Raw genomic sequence first — 20826 nt, forward strand, 5'->3', positions numbered from 1 at the left:
GAAATTAAGATTTCAACATTCTCTTATCTAGTTTAAGATGGCAGTAGTTCTCTTCCTTTGTCCTGTTTACAGTGGTGTGCAGCTCTAAACATTTGCTAGTCCTGTAGAAGGCATCAGTTAGCTCTGCAAATCCCTGTCATCCCTGAGAAGCAGATTGATATCAGTGGCATACTCCATGGTGTTGATCATCATGCTACTTACCAAGTAGATGTGTAGATGTGGAGCAGTCTTGGGGAAATGTCCATCTTGTCTTTTTGAAGACGTGGAATTAAATGCTCGGGACATTGTTGACAGGGATTGACTAACTGCTCCTCTTTGTAAATGTTTTTCAGGAAGGCTAGCAATTTCTTGACTGTACTGTATGAGACGAAAGCAGCCATCATCATCATCCATATTGAATGGTCTTTATAATCATTAAGTGTTTTTCTGATGACGTCTTCATAATGCTTCAGGCATGTGCTTGCTCCTGTGCTGCTCTTCACCTGAATGTTCTCCTGCCTCCATGGTGATTCTTTCCAGAAGAAACAAAAAGACTTCAAACAGGTGGAGATTTCTTTATAACAGATTTCTTTATAACAGATGCAGTCTTTCTTGGGTATCAACACTTTATTGTCAAAGATTGCTTTCTCTTCTTTCCACAATCCCTCTACATGATAGGCAATGTGTCTTGAAGACGACACAACAGTGCCCCTCACCTGGAGAAGATCTTATTATTGCTGACTATTTCACATAGAATATGGGAAAGCAAAAACCACAGGAAATCCAGGAAACCACAGTCAAGTTTCTCAGATTTTACCATAGCAGTCATAAGCCTAAAAAGTCTGCACCTCTATCTTCTATGTACACACAGTCATACTTGTTCAGGCATGCTTAGCTAGAGGAGTGTGAAGACTTATTCCCTACCATCAGTATCCAGGGTTGTGGGGGAGGAAGTGAGCAGAGTGCTCATGACCTGTGATCACAGTTGTGCAACCCAGGCATTTAAATAGGGTCTCATTTGCCTTTTCCTTTCAGATGTTTAAAAGTAATTTTATGTATAGTAATGATCTAAAACGGTATTATTTTATTTTGTTGATATTTATTCATTGTTATATTTATTCATTAATAAATGTAGTAAACATTGGTGTCTCTGTTGTGTCATTTATTGGAGCCTTTCTGTGATATAAAACTATGTTATGGTTTACTGTGAGTAAACTAAACAGACCTTTAACAAAGGAGCAGATCTCTTCCCATCTGTTTGCTGAAGGATATTTTTTCACTAAAATCTCCATCTCTCTGGCATATCCTTCAAGAAACAGTATCTGGGACAATGTACACACGCAAATAAATCTGATAACAGATACAGAACATTATTATAATGGCCCTCATAATTCAAGTTCTCTTCCTAGTACTGCAACAGTAAAAGCCACTTTTCCCTTTTTCCTTCCTTCTGTGATTTCTTATTTTCTTTAGTGCACAAGAATTTTCTTAAATGTTATTTTGGGGTTTTTTTTAGAAACATCATTAACAATTATATATTTTGTATGGTTATTATCCTGTATCACACCAACAGTCTTTAAGGAAAATGCATCATTCTGACAGACAAGAATATAAACACAAAAGAACTGGATGAGGGGAAAACATATCATGATCCTGAAAGACAATTCCCCACTGTGTTGAATGTGAGAGCAATATTGAGGGCAGCCAGATCTGCGCATGTCATAGTCCTCTTACCTTGTTGATAGCTTTCCACCCTGTCAAGCTGATGAATGAAATATATGAATTACTGCATACACCTGACATATTTCATCAAGGGGCTTTTACTTTTGGTGCTGCGGCTGTGCAACTACTGCTTTCTTTCACAGCAAGTTTTCTTCACACGCAACTTTATCTTTAAGTCTTGGTGTGGTCACTTTAAGGACATTTGCCCTTGGGTTAAAAAGCAACATCATCTATGTCTAATAATCAGAATCACTTAATCAGAATAAAACTGGAAAGCACGGTGTCCATGCAAGGGAGAAAAAACGAACTTGTGTAGTGATCTGTTAAGGATATCCATGTCCCATTTATCTGGTTGGACAGTTTCATAATCATTATTGGAATACTGTTAACCTGGACTTATTTTATTACCTGTGAGGAAGCTGTTCTTAAGCACTTGTTCACCTGAATATCCTATACACCCCAGTGCTAACATAAAGAACCATTTCTCATCAGCATGCAGTCCTGCTCTGCGTTAGTGCTAACGTATGCATCTCGCCACTTCTGTGAGTGAGAGTAGAGATTACACTGGATTTCATTTGGAGCTCTTTGTCACAGCCAATTTCTGGTGCCAGAGCATCTTTCTTCAGTTGAATCAGTAGATTTTAGCAATGGGTAATACCATTTGAACCTGTTATAATGCGTCCACTAATGGAATACAATGATAATGCCACCTACTACAGTAAAATTAAGCCATTAGGAGAAGAAGGAAGGTTTAAGGAGAGACAGGCAGGACTATGAAAGTAAGCAAATATCTCCCTTTCTGTTCCCTTCTCCCTCATCTTCACACCCTTTACTGAGTTCAGAGGATGTCGCAGGTCTAATATCAAAAATACATCTATATCATCCTGTCATTGACATCCCATAAGTGTTGCTACTCTACTGTGGATGCAGAATTTAAATATCACAGACTAACAGTGCTCTTTTATATTCATGCAAGCCTGTTTTCCTACTCCACTTTCACTGGCCTTTAGATATTAGTTTAGCATTTGCTTTGCCACCTTGTCTGTCTGATGCTTTTTTATCTCTACATTGTTGTCTCTACAATACACACTGAGTACATCTTTTATATAACACTCCTGAAAGCTTTTTTACCCAAAAAGCTAAGCTGAAATACATATTTGAATGAAAAGCAGCTCTGTTGAATTAAGAAGTCCTTCTGTGGAGAAGTTGAGAAGAAGGGTTATGTAATATGACGTTGTTATTTCTATAATTTTTAATTATTTAAAATTACAAAATGATATCTCTGTTGCAAATCTTCCTAGAGGGAATAACTCTTCATAAAGTAGTACTATAAATTTTATAACACTCTGATGGATTAGATCTACAAAACTGTTCCTCTGAAAAATGATAAAGAAATTAATCACAAGAAAACAGGTTTTTTTGAAGAAGTTGTTTATGAGACGACTCATAAAGCTGGGATACTGACAGCACAGCTCGAATTCTCTTTAATTCTATTCAGTTTAAAAAAACCCCACACTACAGAAAACTTATCATTTCCTGCCTTCATAAAAACTGTCAGATTTTATGAGGATGGATAAAACTCCTTAAAAACTTGCCAAAGATTAAGATGAATGTTTCGAAGGTTAAATCACTCATAAATTTAAAATACCTTCTGCGACTTTTATCACAAAACAACACATAAATGGTTCTAACTCTTTGTCCAGTAAATAGTCCTGGTGGAATGTGGGGAGTGTTTGCCTGTACTGAGCCTCCTGAGTGCAGCTGGGAACAATAACACCTGTGTTCATCCCTAATGGGATCTAAGCTTGAAGGTAAATCTTCCAAGTGCTGTATTCCAGATGAATATCAGTGCCTATCTTTCTCCTTCCATGAATGTATATTTTACTCTTTTTGTGCTGAGTAAATTAGTGCATTTGAAATCTGAAACATGTTTAACAGTCCCTTCATTTTCATTCCAGACACTGGATATTATTTTTTGCCCCTGGTGAAGCTGCTATTTATTGACACTGCAGCTGTGCTAATGAAATGTAGTCAAGAATCCAGGCTTCAGTGAAAACAGTGTCTTGTGCGGAAGGAGTCCCTGTCTGAGGTCTTGACTTCTGCCCCGTGTGAGGACAGCTGAGTCCCCGTGTAGAGAACAGGGAATGTGCTGGGGCCCAAGTGATTGCGGCAGGCTTCCCGCATGCTCTGCAATACAGGAGCAAAGTTTAAGCCAGGCAGTGAACGATTAAAATAGAACAGAACCATACAGATAAAGGTCACCTACATCAGTTACACTTAAAATAGTTAGGGCTAGCTTTAAACAACTCATGAAGCTTTAAAAGAAGACAAACTAAACTTATTTTTTATCCTTCGGTTATTTGACTTAGGATTTAAAGGTGTTCTCTAGTCATTAACATCAGTGCCTTTTTAGAGGGGAAAAAACTCAGAGATTCTTCTACAAATCTCTAACTGTAAAACGGGGCTTTTGAAAAACTGAAATATCATGTTCATGATAAAACAGCTGAAATCTGCAATGCTTTAATGAGATATGTATATTTTTAGTGGAGTTGAGTGAAACTTTGTCAGTACTTCCAAGAAAACCCATTGTAAAATCAGGCAGAGGGAAATTACCCCGAGAAGTTTGTGACATTTTGTTTAATTTGGGTTTCCAGTCACTTCTGGCTACTTGTGCTTAGTGGTGCAAGCAGAAAGGTTAACAGAGGGGGATCAAATCTCTGTGTGTGATACAGTGTCACACAACCCTGTAATACTCCAGCCACAAGTAACCAAGAAACAGGAGCAACACATGGATCTGTATGATGCTCTGCCCAGCTTCATTGGTCATGTCTGCGGAGACGTTCTATTGTTTTAGATGCAATGTCAAACTGTCTCAGCATCTGAGCTCTGAGCTGGTATTTCTTCTTGAGTAGTGTCAGGTCATTCAAAATTTGCTTCTGGCTCTTTGTGTCATGCTCCATTGTGCAGCGTAGGCATGGTCTGCAGCACAGTCCTGCCCTTCACACTCTAAGAGTTGACTCAGCAAGGTCAACTCTTTTCGGGTAACAGTAGTATCAACCCAATTTCAGTAAAACACTGAATCCAAGATGTTTCTCCCTGGAGTCCAGTGAGGCTTAGTGTGATGCAGAGATGTGCTTATACACAGCGTGTTTCAGGATCTGTGATTTTAATGTTGTTTCAATTGCCTGAAGTGGAGGATGAAGAACACATCATCTAAGTAGAAGGTGCCAATGACAAGCAAATGTAAAGAAAAGGAAAACATTGGATTCTACTAGAAATATTACAGGTGCTTCACTAAACTCCACTCAGAATCTCAGGTCTGGGTGTGTGCTCTTAGGTTTCAAATTTCATTTTTAAGAAAGTTCTTTTCTTATTCCTGTGAATGGTTAATGTTGTCTCTCATTTATCCCTGCAGTGATGGCTGGGCAGACAGGTACGACGTGACAGAGGGGTATCAGCGTGAAGCTGTCGGTGGAATAACGATCAAGCTCCAGTCTCCTGACGTGAAATGGTTTGATGATTACTACCTACAGCTTCGGCCAGAAACCAATCACCGAAATCCATGGTTTCAGGAATTTTGGCAGCACAGGTTCCAGTGCCGGTTGGAAGGGTTTTCTCAAGAGAATCCTAAATACAACAAGACTTGCACAAGTAAGTGAATTTATTACTTCTGCTGTATAAACCAGTGTGACTGAAGGTCTGGTGTATACAGCTCATGTTGGACTGATGAAGCCTGGTCTGGTGGAACAGTAAGTGGAGTTAGAAGGAAGAAGGTTGGAATTGCAATCCTTGCTCTTTCCAAAATTATGACAACTGCAATTTAAAAAGTATTCAGATCTCTAAAGAGACAAATAGATAGTACCTCAGTACCTAACTACTTTCTATATTCGACAAACTTGATGCTACTCTACCTCCATAGGCATCTAAACACTTTCAAAAATGTTGTAATGCAAATTTCAATGTTTATATTCTGAAATAGAGCTAATCATATTGCTTTAGCTCACAGGAGTAATGAGAGAGTTAATATACTAAAAGTTATCTGAAGTCCATATGGTAATGATAATTATTTGTGTACTTCAGATAGAAGACTAGCTGGTTTGAAAGATTTCATTAGGTTTTCTTTCAGCCATGAGTCATTTCAGGAAATGCCATTTTGAGCTGATCTTTTTCATTAAATTGTACTGATTTTAGCAGAAACTGCCACATTTTGTCATTTTTGCAGAACAGTGGCAAAAACTATTTTTCCCAGAAAGATGTGGTGCATTTTTGTGTTGGGCTTTGGGTTTTTTGGGGTTTTTTATTACTTCTGTTATTTACCCTTTATTTCATGAGATTCCAAGCAGTACCATGACAATGGGGCATCCTGCAGTGCTGGGGCATAAGGTGCTGTTGTGCTGGGCATTAGCCCAATCACAGCTCTACACTCCAAGGGACCTTCCCTCCTAAAAATGTCAATATCTTCCACACATCCGTAAGACCAAGAAATGGCTTTAAGGATTGAAGCCTTGGATTTACATAACACAAAACCCCACCTAAGTCCCACTTGACGTTCATAAGTCTTTCTTTAGATTCAGGCAAGGTCGCAGAGGAATTTTCTGACTGAGATGGAAATTGAATCTAGGAACAGCAAAATCTCAGTGTATATCTCCAACATTCAACTGACTTTTCTTTATTATTTTTCTTCTGCTACCCTTCCAACACAGCCTGACACAATTTTTATTTGCACTATTGACAGGTACCACATATTGAGCAGTAAACTTCATTGATTTCCTCATAATAAAGAAGATCTCTTTCCTGAGATGTCAGTACAGTAGGCATGACTGAATACAGGCTAATAAAGACCTGGTTTCTATCACTGTACTGGTTGTTTTTTTTGTTGGGTTTTTTTTTTTGGTTTGTTTGTTTTTTAAACTTACTTTTTATGAATACTGGGAGAATCTAATTTCTGTTTTATATGAAAGACTGGGAACTGTGAAATGTAGATGCCTAGAGAGTCTTTTATAGTGCCTAAAATGCAATTCACCACCACAAAAAAAATCATCTCAGAGGTACAGAGAGATCCAGTCATGGATATGAGACAACTTAATCAAAAAGCTTGCATAGCTTGGTTTGAAGAGCAATCATCACGAGGTTTCCCACAACAAGATCCTGAATGAGCCATAGCTCAGATAGGTTCCTAAAACCTAGTAATGTCAAACACACAAAGAAATGTGCAAGAATCAAAATCTGCTGATTTGCAAATCATGAACAGAGAAAAGGACTCATTTCTCAAACAGATTGTTCTAATTACTTTTCCTTCAGATTTATTGTTGTATTCAGTGCTGGGCATGATGGCTATAGTAAAAGAATGAAAACCACATTACAGTAGCTTTAATCCTTTCTTGTTGCTGTAGGATGGCAAATCTTAATTCAGTTGTGAAGTTCCCCAGATTAACAACATTACACCCAGCAACCCATTAAAACTGCCCATTTAATCAGGATTTTCACACAGAGAGTTGTTAGTCATCACGTTACTCAAGTTTTATAATTTTGATTTTGATCTAGACCATCTGTCAAAGTTCATATAAAGGAAATTCAAAAGCTGACATGCAGATTTACTCAATGACAATTTATTGTGTTGTAAGTGCTAAGACACCTATGCTGGTTTTCTCCTAATAGCCCCAAAAAATAAGCAAGGATGTATGATAAAGTGAAGAAATATTGAAATTAGACAACTTTGTGGATTTATCATCAGGAAAGAAACAAATGAGTTCTCTGAGAATTAGAGGAGTGAGAGATATTAATGTTAGGATTTTAACCTCAAAATTAACATGAGTTTTTGAGACTATCATGGTAGCTTTTGCTTCTACCTCATTTTTATCTCCCATATGACTTTGAAAATCATGTCTTTATATCAGCTCCTGGATTCATATTTGGTTTCTTAACTTCAAGCACTCAAAGTTTTGAGTCATATATTCCCTCAGTGCGGACCTCACAATTGTAAAGATGGTCACAAGCATTTCATAGACTGTCCTGACTGTTTCTGCACAATAATGAATATATTAATGCTGCTTCAGATTTATCCTAATAAGAAAGCAAGACTGTGCCCTTTATCTTAAGTTTATTCTCTTCTCCAACAGCTACATTAAAAAAAAAAATGCTAAAGGTGTTTCTTAGGATTCCAATTAAAGAGATTGAGTTTACTGAGAAATTCTGGAGAAAAATAAAAATCTCTTTTGCACCAAAAGGCAAGCCATTCTTTACTTCTTGAGATAATGATAAAAAGATAAAGCTCATTGGTGTTGATAGATGAAGTCATTATTAAATGAAGGTGTCTATATATAAAGCAATAACCATTACGTCAGTGCAAAAAAATAATTTTTTCTCCACTATTATGAAAAAAATAAACAAAGGTTAACAGTATAAACAACTTATTTAAACAGCAAGAAAATAAGCACAAGGAGATATGGCTGAAATCTGAATAGACAGTTGACTTCACCTATAACCTAGGTACAAATTTAGTTAAAACATTGTATTTACTTTGCTCATCTCTGCCTAGTAAAATGGTAGGTCACATTTACCTCCATGACTGGAAATACATGGTCACAAGTCAGTGAAGCCAGTTCTAGCAACTTGTGAGGGGTTTTTTATTTTTTTAATATAAGCTATCCATAGACAGTGCCAAGAAGGTATTATTATGAAATGAAGACATGATTTAGCAAGATATGCATAATAAAACCATGAAAACAGCCAAATAAAGAGAATCCAAAAAAACAATCCAAAATATATTTTTCTCCATTCATTTCTAAAAAGACTCCATCCTTTCACATACACTTAGTTCACACTGAGATGAAAATTTTAGCATCAATCCCACTTTTCATTTGCAGATTTGAACATACTTACTTAATCTAAATGGGTGTCAGTGCTGTTGCTAAGTACATTGATTTTCTGCCCAGCTGGAGCACTACAGAAAGTGAGAAGTTTGCAGACTTATCTGACTTGATTTTCAGAGTAATCAGTTCCATGCCACAGGAGAGCAGCTACAAGCCACCTCTGAACACCAAGAGTCAGAGCAAAGAATTTAAACCGCATCTTTAAAAGGAGTCATGTAATGGCCTCTGAACACTAGGGATTTTCAAGAACTGGATTTAACTTCCCCTCTGGCACCTGTCAGATATTTTTTTTATTATCTAAGGCCACAATTCTGTAAAGATCGTAAATAGGTCTGCAAGCTGATCCAGATGAGTAACTCCATTTAACAACCATCAACTCAAAAATTCCTGGTACTTTTTCCTCCTAGTGATGGTATTTTACAAATGCATCTTAGAGCAGAAACAAAAGCAAAGTATGTTGTGAACCTCTGTCTCAACTGACATTAGTGGAAAAAGTCAAGTCTTCAAAGTCACCAGGAGTAGGAGCATATATATTACATTTACCAGTCTGTTAAATGAATCGTTTTGCCTCTGCTGCTAAATGATCTTATTTTTCCCGTGCTGTGTAAAAGCCAGAGGCAGAGATGGAGCAGCATTTTTTTAGGGTGTTACTTAAACACAGAGCAAAACCAGAATATACATGCCAAGTATCTGTGATCTAAGTGTAAGACAAGAAAGAGCAAATGAATAGAGGTTGATGCTGATGAAGCAGTGCAAAGTCTTAGTTTGACTGGAAGAGGTTACAGACTTCAGGAAAAAAAAAAAAAAAAAAAAAAAGGTAATTTCATGTAAAGGAAAAATAGAAACGAAAATCTGAAGGAAGGTGATGGGGCACTTGTGCAGGTATTTACAGCAGGGTCCTGACATTAGGTACTGTGGTTCACAGCAGTGAGGTAGAAAACACAAAGGGAAATGACGGAGGTGGGATAATCACAAAGATCAACCACAGACAGGACGTAGAGGGCACTGAAAGTGAGGAAAGCAACTTCTGTTTGACATGCTTGGGAGCAAGGAGCCAGTGGTAGTGTTTATAGGGAAGAAGAACATACTAAATGTTAAGAACAGGGAAAATGAGACTTGCGGCAGAATTCTGAATGGGTCTTAGCAAGAGGCAGAAATCCAAATACTCCCTTCATGATTTAACCATGTGGCTTCTCTGAGATAAAAACACTTTTTCCAAGGGTGCAAAAATTGACATAGAAGAATGACCAATATATCTCCGAGCAATTAAGAACAGGTTTAAGAGTGAAATATTTTATTTGCAGAAAAAGATATTAGATACATTTGGGATATATACAGGAAAAATTTTAAAGCTCAGGGTACAGAAGGGCACATAAAATGTAAATGCAAAAATTACCTACCTGTTTGCTGAATCTCGTCCAGCTCCAGCTACTTTTAATGAGGTCAAAAGGACCCACAGAAAGTCCCACAGTTTCAGCTGAACAGAAATTTGGTTTTACAAATGCCCCTTCTGGGTTTCCAGATAGAACCAAGGAATAAAACATGACTGTCTAGTCTGCACTGCAACATGCTAATAATTGGTTGGTTAAATGTAAGCTCAAATGCCAAAGTTGGTTTAATCAGAAGCCGGTTGATAAAATATAGGTGCTGTCAGAACAGAAGGGTATTTTCCGTATTTCAAGGAATGTGTCGTATTTAAACCTCATATTCCCCAAATTTAGCATTCCTACACTTTTATTTTTAGATTGCAAATGAAAGAAAAACAAATTAAGATAAAATTTCTTTCTATTGTTTAAACAGTGAATTAAAGGACATTTTAATTCTCCTGAATATGTTCTGTCTGTCAGTCAGTTTGATACTTGATAAGGTTCATGCTTGGGCACTGGCAAGCTGAAGGATGGTCCAGCCCTCACTTTTATGGCCCACATTTCAGATCTGGAGCTCAGACACAGTTTATCACTACTCTTCCAGTGATGCTGGGTCCGGTCCAGAGATTTCCAAAGACAGATCAGATGCAAGGCATAGATCCAGGTCTGAATTTTCTAGAAAACTGATATAATCTGAGCCAGGAGCCTTCACTGACATCAGTATTTTTTTGACTCAGAGAAAGAAGCAGTGTGACACTAAGACTTGCTGTATGCTGTTATACCTATGTGAAAGACCCTTTGATATACTTTGATCCTGGTTTTAACCTGTAACTCAAACCCTTGAATAACTTCAGTCTTGTCGCTGCTGTTACAGAATTGATCAAACTCCTCCAAAGTCTGACTACAAAGCTACGTCTATTTTTCCTTCAATTTATGCTTCCTGCCTTCCTCCTTCCATATATTAGATATATTTGATGACATACCATGCTACTGTGGTTTTGTTCTTTATATTATGATCCCTTTTCTCACTGCCTTCCTGTACCTTGAAAACTATCTGGAAGAGATTAATAACACTGTACAGGTAGACCATGTCTCTCTAGCTGTAAGAATAAAACTAAATTATAATTAAATGTATTCATATTATATACATTTCCTACTAGTTGGATGAATTGGAGTAGCTCCTGTCATTCTTTTCTCTCAGCAGTTTGACTTCCTATATAGATTGAAATATTTAATAGATATAAGCACCTTTGCAAGTCCAGAAAGTTTTATGCCAGCATTTAGTATGCTTTTGCATCTGTAGTGGTTGTGTTTCATTGTAATTTATGACCAAAGAAATCGAATTCTGTAGAAGGTGAAAGGATTGAAATGTTATTAAGAAAATAGTGTGAAGAAATAGATATCTGTTTACTTACCTTCTCCTAGGGCTTACTGTCACTGTTACTCTTTTTGCTGGTTTTACTGAACTTGACAACAGAAGCCAGTCTTCCACCGGTTTGTAGGTACCCAAGGATGCAGGTCAGACTCCAGTCAGATTTGTGAGAGCTCTGAACATGCCTCACTCATGCAGGCTTAAACAGACATAAAGCACCAAAGTCAATTTAAGTACTTGGAAAAAATCTTTTGAAAGTCCTCTCTGCATTTTAGGACACTGAATTTGGTCCCTCAGTCATTCTCAAATTTAACATTTTAGTGATAATCATCACATAAAATGTAACAGTGCTAGTACTGGCTTTCACTTGCAAAGAGTGAAAGTTAGAGCTGGTCAAAGCATTTGGTGAGTGGATTGCACTGGAAGATATTTGCTTGTCAAATTTGAAAAATGTTCCATAGCAGCATGTTGATTCAATGGAACACACTTTGAAAGAAAAGCACTGAAATGAGTCATTTTTTATTTTCTCATTTTGATAACACAAGTGGGGTTTCTTTTCAAGTTTATAATTTGCTTTTACATTGTTTCAGAGTTATGCTATGCTTTTTGCCTCAGCATCAAAAAGACATTTTCCAGTATTGCCAGATCTCTTTTTTTTTTTTTTCCTCAGAATTTCCTTTTCAGAAAAGATAAAATCCAATCTTGAGCTTTTGTATTCATTTTGAATGGAAAATGACATTTGAACTACATGAAATTTCCCCTGGAGCAGAAAATATCTCTGTTCTTCAGTCCAAGAGCTTGTAAGAAATTAAATTAGGAAAATAAATAAATAAATAAACTATTACATTTTATTTTTAGCAGAAAAATACACCTAGAACCCTGCAAATAACAGAGAGCTTAAAGTTACTTTTTTCTTTCACGTTGTTTTAACAGGAAGCTGTGATGACAGATTTTGGAAAAGTTTCCAAAATAAGTCTTTTTCTGTAACTTTAAATGATGATAACTTAACTAGGCATGAACACTATGCTTTACCTTGGTTGATACGTACAACCTTTCCTCTATTTTATAAGATTCCAATCATTTCTTCACTGAAGGGACACGCATGTTTCTGGGATGACTGACTTGGTGGCAGGCATGCCATCCACAACATGCGGGTCCAGGGTAGGTTACTGATGTGTTCCCAAGGAGCACAACTGTGACAGCATGGACCCATGACAGACCTCAGAAGTCACACACCATATTCTGCAGCAGACAGGCACTACCACGACTTTGTTGCAAAGATTAGCCTATTGTCCTGGGAGGTTTCTCTGAGATATTCACTAAGGCAAAGGAAAAAAAAAAAAAAAAAAGAAGAGCTAAAGGCGGGTTTGATCTTCAAGTACTGCTACCAGAAAGTGAGTGTGGGCCATATATGCTAGCAAAACTAGAATCATTTCTGTCAGCCTCTTGTCTCTTAAAACGAGAATGAGGACAAAAAAATCAGTGAAGTCTTTAATGACATATATACAGAAACTATGTAGAAACAAATTTGTGAATCAGTCATGGAGAAACATTATGAGATAGTTGGAGACTGTAGGTGATATTTCTGGTTTTCTCTGTAATGCCCCCTTGGATTTTGCCATAAACAACCTTTTGATCACTGAGAAATTTAAAATTTAAAATTTAAAAAAAAACACACACACACAAACCCACCCACATTCTCTCTTTATTTCAATGTTAAACTCATTGCATACTAAACAAACTGCTCTGCACTTTGAAAAAATATTCTTTCATATTCTGTCCATATTTTGTTCTTGTTTCTCTCAGAGAATGAAATAAGAGGGTAACTGCCTGCAATGTAAAGTATTTTCACTCTTCCTTTCACCCCTTCTCCATTCTTTAAATTTCAAAGTATTCTCAGCTTTGGGAAAGTTAGGAGCTTATTGACCCGTGATAATTTTGCACTCTTTAACGTCCCTGTTGATGAAGCTTTGTAATGTCACCAGCTGGCAAACAGAAAAAAAAATATTTCCTCTTCCTTGAGGGTAAAAAGCAGGGGGGGGAAAAGGAGGAATGACAGGTTCAGCATCATAAGCCCATAAAAGAATGAATTTTATTGAGGAATGCTTTCTGTTTATTTGCCTGCTAAGTACTGGAAACAGCAGGGAAATTTCAGAATTTCCGGCAGGAGCTGGTTTGGTTTCGTTCTCCCGGATGTGGGGAGGGCAGGGGGCGGCTTTGCGAGGGTTTCGGCATCCCTCCCACCGCCCGCCGCCGCGGCCGCCAGGTGGAGCCGCAGCCCGGCGCAGCGCGGGGCGTTCCGCGGGGATCCGCGGGGATCCGCGGGGTCTGCCAGCGGCTCGGCCCCTCCAGAGCCGAGACTGGCTCACGTGGCACCGGGACGAGCAGCGCCTTTAAGTGCTTTCTCGGCTCCGTGCCCGTAAGTACACTAATTGTTTTTAAACAGATCCAAGAAAATGGAGCGTGGCCAGTTGGAATCACTTCCTTGGTGAAAGAACACGTTGCTTTTCTATCATCTACATACTTGTGTTTTGGAGAAGTGACAAGAGAAAACAAATCTGGATGAGGAGTTTAGTGCTGGGCTGTCTCTGCTTGGTTAATCTGGGGTTCAAGGCTGCTTTCAGCACCATCCAGGCCCAGCTCCCCAAGGTTTAGACTAGATATTAGGAAGCGTTTCTTTCCAGAAAGGGTCGTTGGGCTTTGGAATGGGCTGCCCAGGGAGGTGGTGGAGTCCCCATCCCTGGAGGGGTTTAAGAGTCGGGTTGACATAGTGCTGAGGGATCTGGTGTAGTTGGGAACTGTCAGTGTGAGGTTAATGGTTGGACTGGATGATCTTCAAGGTCTTTTCCAACCTAGACGATTCTGTCATTCTGTGATTCTGTGAATGTGCTGCCTCAGCTCACACTCCGTAGCTGACCTTGCCTTCCCACGAACCCCAGCCTTGCTTCACGAGGTGTTGCTGAGTAGCACCGCGTGTGCTCACCCTGCATAGCCCACGTTTAGCCTCCGCCGCGATATTGCTGGAGCATCCAAAACTGGGTCGCTCCCAGCAACGCTGGCAGGAAAGGTACAGGTTACGATGCTCTGAGTTTACACCATTCTCAGACAGTTCTTCACCTTTGGTATAGTCACAGACCTATATAATACATATAGTATTATATAATACAGCTGGGAACACAGGTAAACACAGACATACAGAATATGTATTCAAGCAGGAAGAAAGCATGGATATTAACCACCTACTCCAGTGGCAACAAATTCCTCAGCTGATATTTAATGAGTTTAACCATATTGAAAAGGTTCGCCTGAATCCTGTAGATATATAGCTTCCTAAATGATCTGTAGAATAAATATTTACATACTTAGTTTTCCCATGAAATCCAGGATAATTTTCTTTCATTTTAGAGACAGTGCAATAGCACCTTAAAATCTCCATCTAATAACAAGCTCATTGCATTAAGGAGGAGAGAAGTAGTCCTCTTCCTGAGGTATATTTAGACTAAAGAAAGATGGCACATAAAAAGTAGTAGAAAGGAAATATTATTAGATGGGAAACTAAAGGATGGATGGGTTATCTGATTTGCCAAAGAAGGGACAGGATCTATCTGTGTAATATTTTGTGGACAGAAATGGCTGTGTGACTTCAAATCTGGAACAGCTTCATGATCTCACAGCTTGGAAAATAATAGGATGAGCTCTTATTTACTTACCAAAATTACTTGGACAAGAAAGATAAGGGAATAAATAGAACAGAACTGAAGGATCTGCTCACATGCTCTAGCCACTGAGATTCCCCCATTTCTCAGAAAATTCCTCAATGTTTGATCATTTATGATTGCAAGTACTGTGCCACTTTCCTCATTAGGTATGATTTGATTCACTCTGCATTCTTCCACTGCCTTGTACATCTTAATTGCAGGCGGCAGAATTTTTTATTTCTGCAGTAATTATCATGATACAGTGTTAATATTTATTAGTTCTGAAGTACTGCAGTACAGATTACTTTCTATGGTCATTTAGACATGATCACCAAAATCAGTGCCTATTCATAAGTAGGATGATACTATTGCAATCAAACAACGTTTGTGGAAAAATGAGCTATGTCCTGAAAAAAATTGTTCAATCTTACCACAGAAAAGGTGCTTAAGCCTCTCAAAATTGCAGTGAGTATCGACTGGAGACTGACAAAATGAAGCTTTGTACCTAGCCCTCGTACATTGACACCTCTGTACCTCCAACTCCTTCTGTCTGCAGCACCCCGGGAGTGATGCTGGGTCTGACTGCAAACTCTGCAGGCTGGGCAAGATTCACAGCTCTGGAGAGGTTTACTCTAAACTGGCTGGAGCCTGGTGGTATAGTTTGAACAGCCATTTGCAGCTGTGGTGCATTAGGTGCTTTCCTGGGGCACTTTATCTGGTTTAGTGTCTTTCAAAAGACATTCAATATGTTGCTCCGAAACTGTGACAGGTTGTCTTTGAAAGCCCACTAAAACATCCATGTCAACATGCCCTGTTTATCCCTACATGCCAACATTAAACAGCATCATACTGACTTTTCCCAGCCCACAGGAAAACAAGACATTTTTATTGCCTTCTTTGCAATTTTTTGTTATACAGGAATGTACAAGATGGAGAAAAACAGATCTTTTCTAGATATGAGACTTTTTACTTTAATAGAAAAAATTTTTACTATGGATATCATAAGCAAGCATGTGGATTACAGTCTGTGGATATGTATTCTCTGCCCAGTAATTCTGTAGGAAGTCTTCAACTTTATTAGATTTTTTCATTATTCTTGATTAAGAGTTTAATCATTAAAGTCAATTCCATTGAACATTACTGGTGTCATCATCATTAAATTCATCCGTGCCATCTCTCCATCTTGTGATGACCCTGTGTCAGGAAAGGTTCTTGACTGAAGAAAAGCACTTATGAATGAATTTAAGGATATCTGTTCAAATTCCAGCAAGAAAAATGGGTGCTAACACTTAAGTGAACAATGTGTGTTAAGGCTACCTGAATCATACTTGTTGCAGAGATAGATTTAATTTTTTTTTTTTTTTTTTTTTCTGAGACTACCATTTCACTTGTATATTCAGCCTTCCCTTAAAACCACTCGTAGTAACACTGAGGGGTGTAGGGTTACTTATATGCTTCAAGTGTGACATGCCTAAGTACTTTGTATAATGGGTTGAAAATCACTTTCAGACAACTATTTTTTTAATACTGGCATTTTTTAGGATTGTATTATGGCATATTAAGAAGCAAAAATGTCCTTTTGTCTCAGTTTTTAAGACCTTCACCTTAGCTACAGTGTCCTATAAACTCACCATCAGTCTTGGCAGGTGAGATTTGCCCCTATATAGCAAAGTGAAGCAGTTAACGTCTCGGGAAAATGTTTTCTCTAGCTGCAGGAAGTATATTAAAATTCTCAAAACAGCTAATTCCCTCACAACTCTGTGGACAATTGCCAGCAGCTAAGAGCTAAGAAGCCTCATTACAAATCATCAGGTGAACTGAACGAGATGCAATGTTTAAAGAAAGTCATAATAATAATTCTATAAAATTGAAACACAAAGCCCAGTGGAGAGTGTTCCTGAAAGAATGAAGTTATTACATATTTAAGCAATCATACACAATAAAGCAGCTGAAATATTGTTTCATAATAAATACTGTTGCTGATGCAAATCTGATCCGTTCTAATGGCTACTATCATTAACTGCACGGTTTGTGAGCTGTTAATTTTGAGGATGAATAATTGTTTAAACCAAGTTTTGTGTATTGCAATGTAACACGCTTGTTCAATTTTCCACTTAATTTCAATTAATAAGGGTTTTACATGTACTCCACTGTTGCAGTTTTTATGCCTATTATTTTTAATTAGGAAAAAGCAATACCTTGGTAGAACAAAACAAATGAGCAACACTGTGTGTTGTTTCCAAGGTTTTTTTTTCCATTACAGATATTTCAAGCTCATATCACTTAACTATCCAAAATGTTAATCACATCTCCTGAGGTTGACTGGAAGTGGGAATGCCAGCTCCTGCACAAAACAGAAGGGAAAAAGGGATCTCTCATTCCCCTCATTCATTTACAACCTCTACACAATGATTTTCAGTTCGAACTCTGTATGTTTTCTACCCTTCCTGATGTTTTCAGTACTCCCAGATGTTTTAGGGATTAGAACTGCATGGTGAGGTGATGTTCTCGTTCACCACTGAAAAGACGAGCTTGTAGATGCACCTGTTTTATGATGGGATCAATGGCCAGCTGGAGATTCTTACTTACCTCGACAAAAGGTGCCTAGATATCAGACTGGATGCTTGTCTTCTGGATGGATATTGTTAAACTAGATGAGTGCCACCCTCAGAGTCATATATAAGTCTTAATTTCTTTAAAGAAAAGAATTGTCTGTACATTGGTATTTTCGTAGCATAAACTACTCCTCACATTGTGCGATGTCTGCAGCTCAGACAGGCAGGTGTAAGTTCCACCACTACTGCTTGCCAGTGCCTCTGTGGGAGGCAGGCTATCACAGAGTGGACAGAGAGGGTTATCTGCATTCCCTTTGCTCCTGACTGCCCACCCACAGGACTCCCTAGCTCCTAGGGATTGCTGTTTGACTGATAAAAGGAGAGTAAATATTCTAGTAGAGTTCTTTGTCTTCCCTCCAGAACCAAATTTTTCCAGGTGTCTGACAAATTCCCAGCACCACTGATGCAGTTGCTTTGTCTCTGACTCTTCTCACTTCTCCAGTATTGAAAATTTGGTGGCTGGAATGCAGCTGACAGCTTTGCTGGTGACATGTGAGGGAGAAAACCTCCGGCCTAGTCTTCCTTAGCTGGACTGGTGCTGCCAACAGAGTGAATGTGTCATTAATAACACTGTGTTATAAAAAAAAAGGCCTTCAGGGTGCTGCTGAATGAATTTTTATTGTGCATTTCACAGAAGCTTAAATAGAAAATAGAAATCCAGACATCATGTTTTAAAAGCCAAACAAAGTAAGATTAACCAATTCTGGGTAAATAGTCATTGCCTAACCCACATTATCAAACCCTTCACAGACATTTTAATTCATTCATCTGAATTGCATCATTATCCCCGCTTCATAGAGCAGCAAGAGACATAGAAGTAGGAGAGTTATTAGCACAGGAACTTTTGGTACAGTACAGGAGTTGTGCCTAGATCAGTCTGTCTGCACAAGATTGGTTCCCATGTCTCTGAAACAAAATGTTGTCTACAAGGTCACTACAGAATGAACCTCATGTTATCATTTACACCTCAACAAAAGATTTCTGAGAATTTTGAGTGATTTCTGGGGGCAGGGACAACTTCCTGTATTCCCCAAAACAGTATATTATAATGTTCATGATGCATGTTTTTCCATTAATTACCAACCCACCAACAGATGTCTAAAGAGTTGATCGTACTTCAGCCCCAATGTTCTCACCGCCCGCTCTGTGATGTTCCCTGGCAGGTCAGATGACTCTGAGGACGCAGCACGTTCAGGACTCCAAGATGGGCTTTGTAATCAACGCAATATACTCCATGGCGTACGGCCTCCACAACATGCAGATGTCACTGTGCCCAGGCTACGTGGGCCTCTGTGATGCCATGAAGCCCATAGATGGTCGGAAGCTCCTGGAATCCCTCATGAAGACTAATTTTACTGGGGTGTCTGGGGACATGATCTTGTTTGATGAGAATGGTGACTCGCCAGGAAGGTAATGTTGACATTTGTCAAACTATTTAATGCCAGACATGTTAATTGTGTGTAGTAGATGTATGCAGACTTGACATCAGGTCTAAGATCTTTTATTTTTGCAGTTCCTGAATTTCTGTGCTTGTTTCTCCAAAATGACTCTTTTTTTTAATGTGCATTTTTTATTCTGTTTAAGGTTAAAGACATGAACTTTCAGGCATACAATCTTCCTGCCTCAATTTGTGTTGCCATCTGTACCATTTAAAGTATTACTTCTCACTACAAACCATGAGGTTTTCAAGTTCATTGACCATGATGGTCACCACAGCATTTCTCTCTCTCTCTCTTTGGCTGTTTAAATGTGTGTGTTTGATTGAGTGATAAGGAATCATAGCAGACATAGTTCTTCTATTAAGAAAGGTAAAGCAATGTCAAAAATATTGAATTGATATGTGTGGGATTTTTTTTCCATCAGAATTATTAAAAATCTGCTGCCATATCTTCCACATAAAGCCTTTCCAGTTGCATAACAGACTAAGCTATTAATTCATACTATGTTGCTATAAGCCAAATTGAATTTAAACAAACCTTCTTTTGCTGATAACCTGGGTAAATGTATACGCATACATCTATGAAATATAAGACAAGTTTTCTTTTTCAGTGACATATATGAAGTATCCATAACAATGCACATTAAAAAGAGTAATGAGGGTTTTTCCCAGGTTTCTGCTTACTGAACTCTCGGAAGATGAACAGCAGGCGTGATAGCATTCCAAGTATATTTTTTCCCTGGGTAGGTTCCTGCCTCATTCACTGCTTTTGCTCCAGTTTGATTTGGGCAGCCCTTTCTGTGTACATTGGGAAGTTTTTTAACATCTTTGTGATGGCATCATATAAAACAAATGACTAGAGGGAAAATTGTTTACCCTGTACACTCATTAAATTTTGTCTTCTCCCACTAATGTGAACTGAAAGGAAAGCATTAACTTTCAAGTAGAGATGGGTAGGAAAAGGTAAATCCATTAGTCAGAATATTTTGACATTTCCAAAGATTTCTGAAATTTCAGAACTGATTTTTTTTTTCCCCTTTTTATTTGAAAACCTGTAAAGTCGGCATTGTCCCCAAAAGAGAGCAGGATGGCCACTTACAAAGCAGTCTGTTTGTGTCTCTGGAGACACAAAATTTCAAACTCTTCAGACTCAGACTCTAAGCACTGTGAGCTGGTAGGAGAACTCAGACATAAATTGGCAGAAACCCAGGAAATTTTCAGATGGAAATTTATTTTCAGCACTGTTTTGGTGAGCAAGGCTGTCTTCTGCTAAACATTTCTATTTTTACAAATAGCTGAATTTTGAAGAAAAGTGCTCAGTCTGGATTTTTCTGACCAAATTCTTTTTAAAAGACTTGACACAAACTTCTCTTAAAGGATTCCTCTTTGGTTTTGACGGTGTTCAGATGAAGTGGTCTGCATTCTACCTTATTCCTATATGGTTTAGTAATTTCTTTCAGAAAGACTGAAGACTGCCACAAATAAATTATATGTGGCATACCACAAATAAGTAATATGTAGCATGACAACACCAACGATAATATCTAATTGTTGCAAAGAGACCTTTAGCTTTACCTTTTCCTCATGCTGGCATGCTTAACAATAATGATTTAATTCTATTTGTTGCAAGGAAATTAACTGAATGTCTTGGGTCTTTTTAACTTCAGTTCTAAGAAGTTGTTGAAGGAGTTATATCACACACAGTCATTTGCTCAGTCACAGTAGGGCATTATTGCTTCACTGAAGAACATGGGGACACCATG

At 38.2% G+C, this 20826-nt stretch overlaps 1 protein-coding gene across 3 annotated transcripts in view; it reads left to right on the forward strand.

The window, feature by feature from the left end:
* Positions 1–20826, forward strand: part of GRM5 (glutamate metabotropic receptor 5) — a 277466-nt gene that overhangs the window by 208091 nt on the left and 48549 nt on the right. For all 3 annotated transcript variants that reach the window (XM_074917515.1, XM_074917523.1, XM_074917533.1), the window contains exons 3-4: positions 5117–5352; positions 18789–19035. In XM_074917515.1, coding sequence (XP_074773616.1) covers positions 5117–5352; positions 18789–19035 — 483 coding nt within the window. The remainder of the gene's footprint in view (positions 1–5116; positions 5353–18788; positions 19036–20826) is intronic.

Source organism: Athene noctua, chromosome 1 (assembly GCF_965140245.1).
Source record: "Athene noctua chromosome 1, bAthNoc1.hap1.1, whole genome shotgun sequence".
Taxonomy (NCBI): domain Eukaryota; kingdom Metazoa; phylum Chordata; class Aves; order Strigiformes; family Strigidae; genus Athene; species Athene noctua.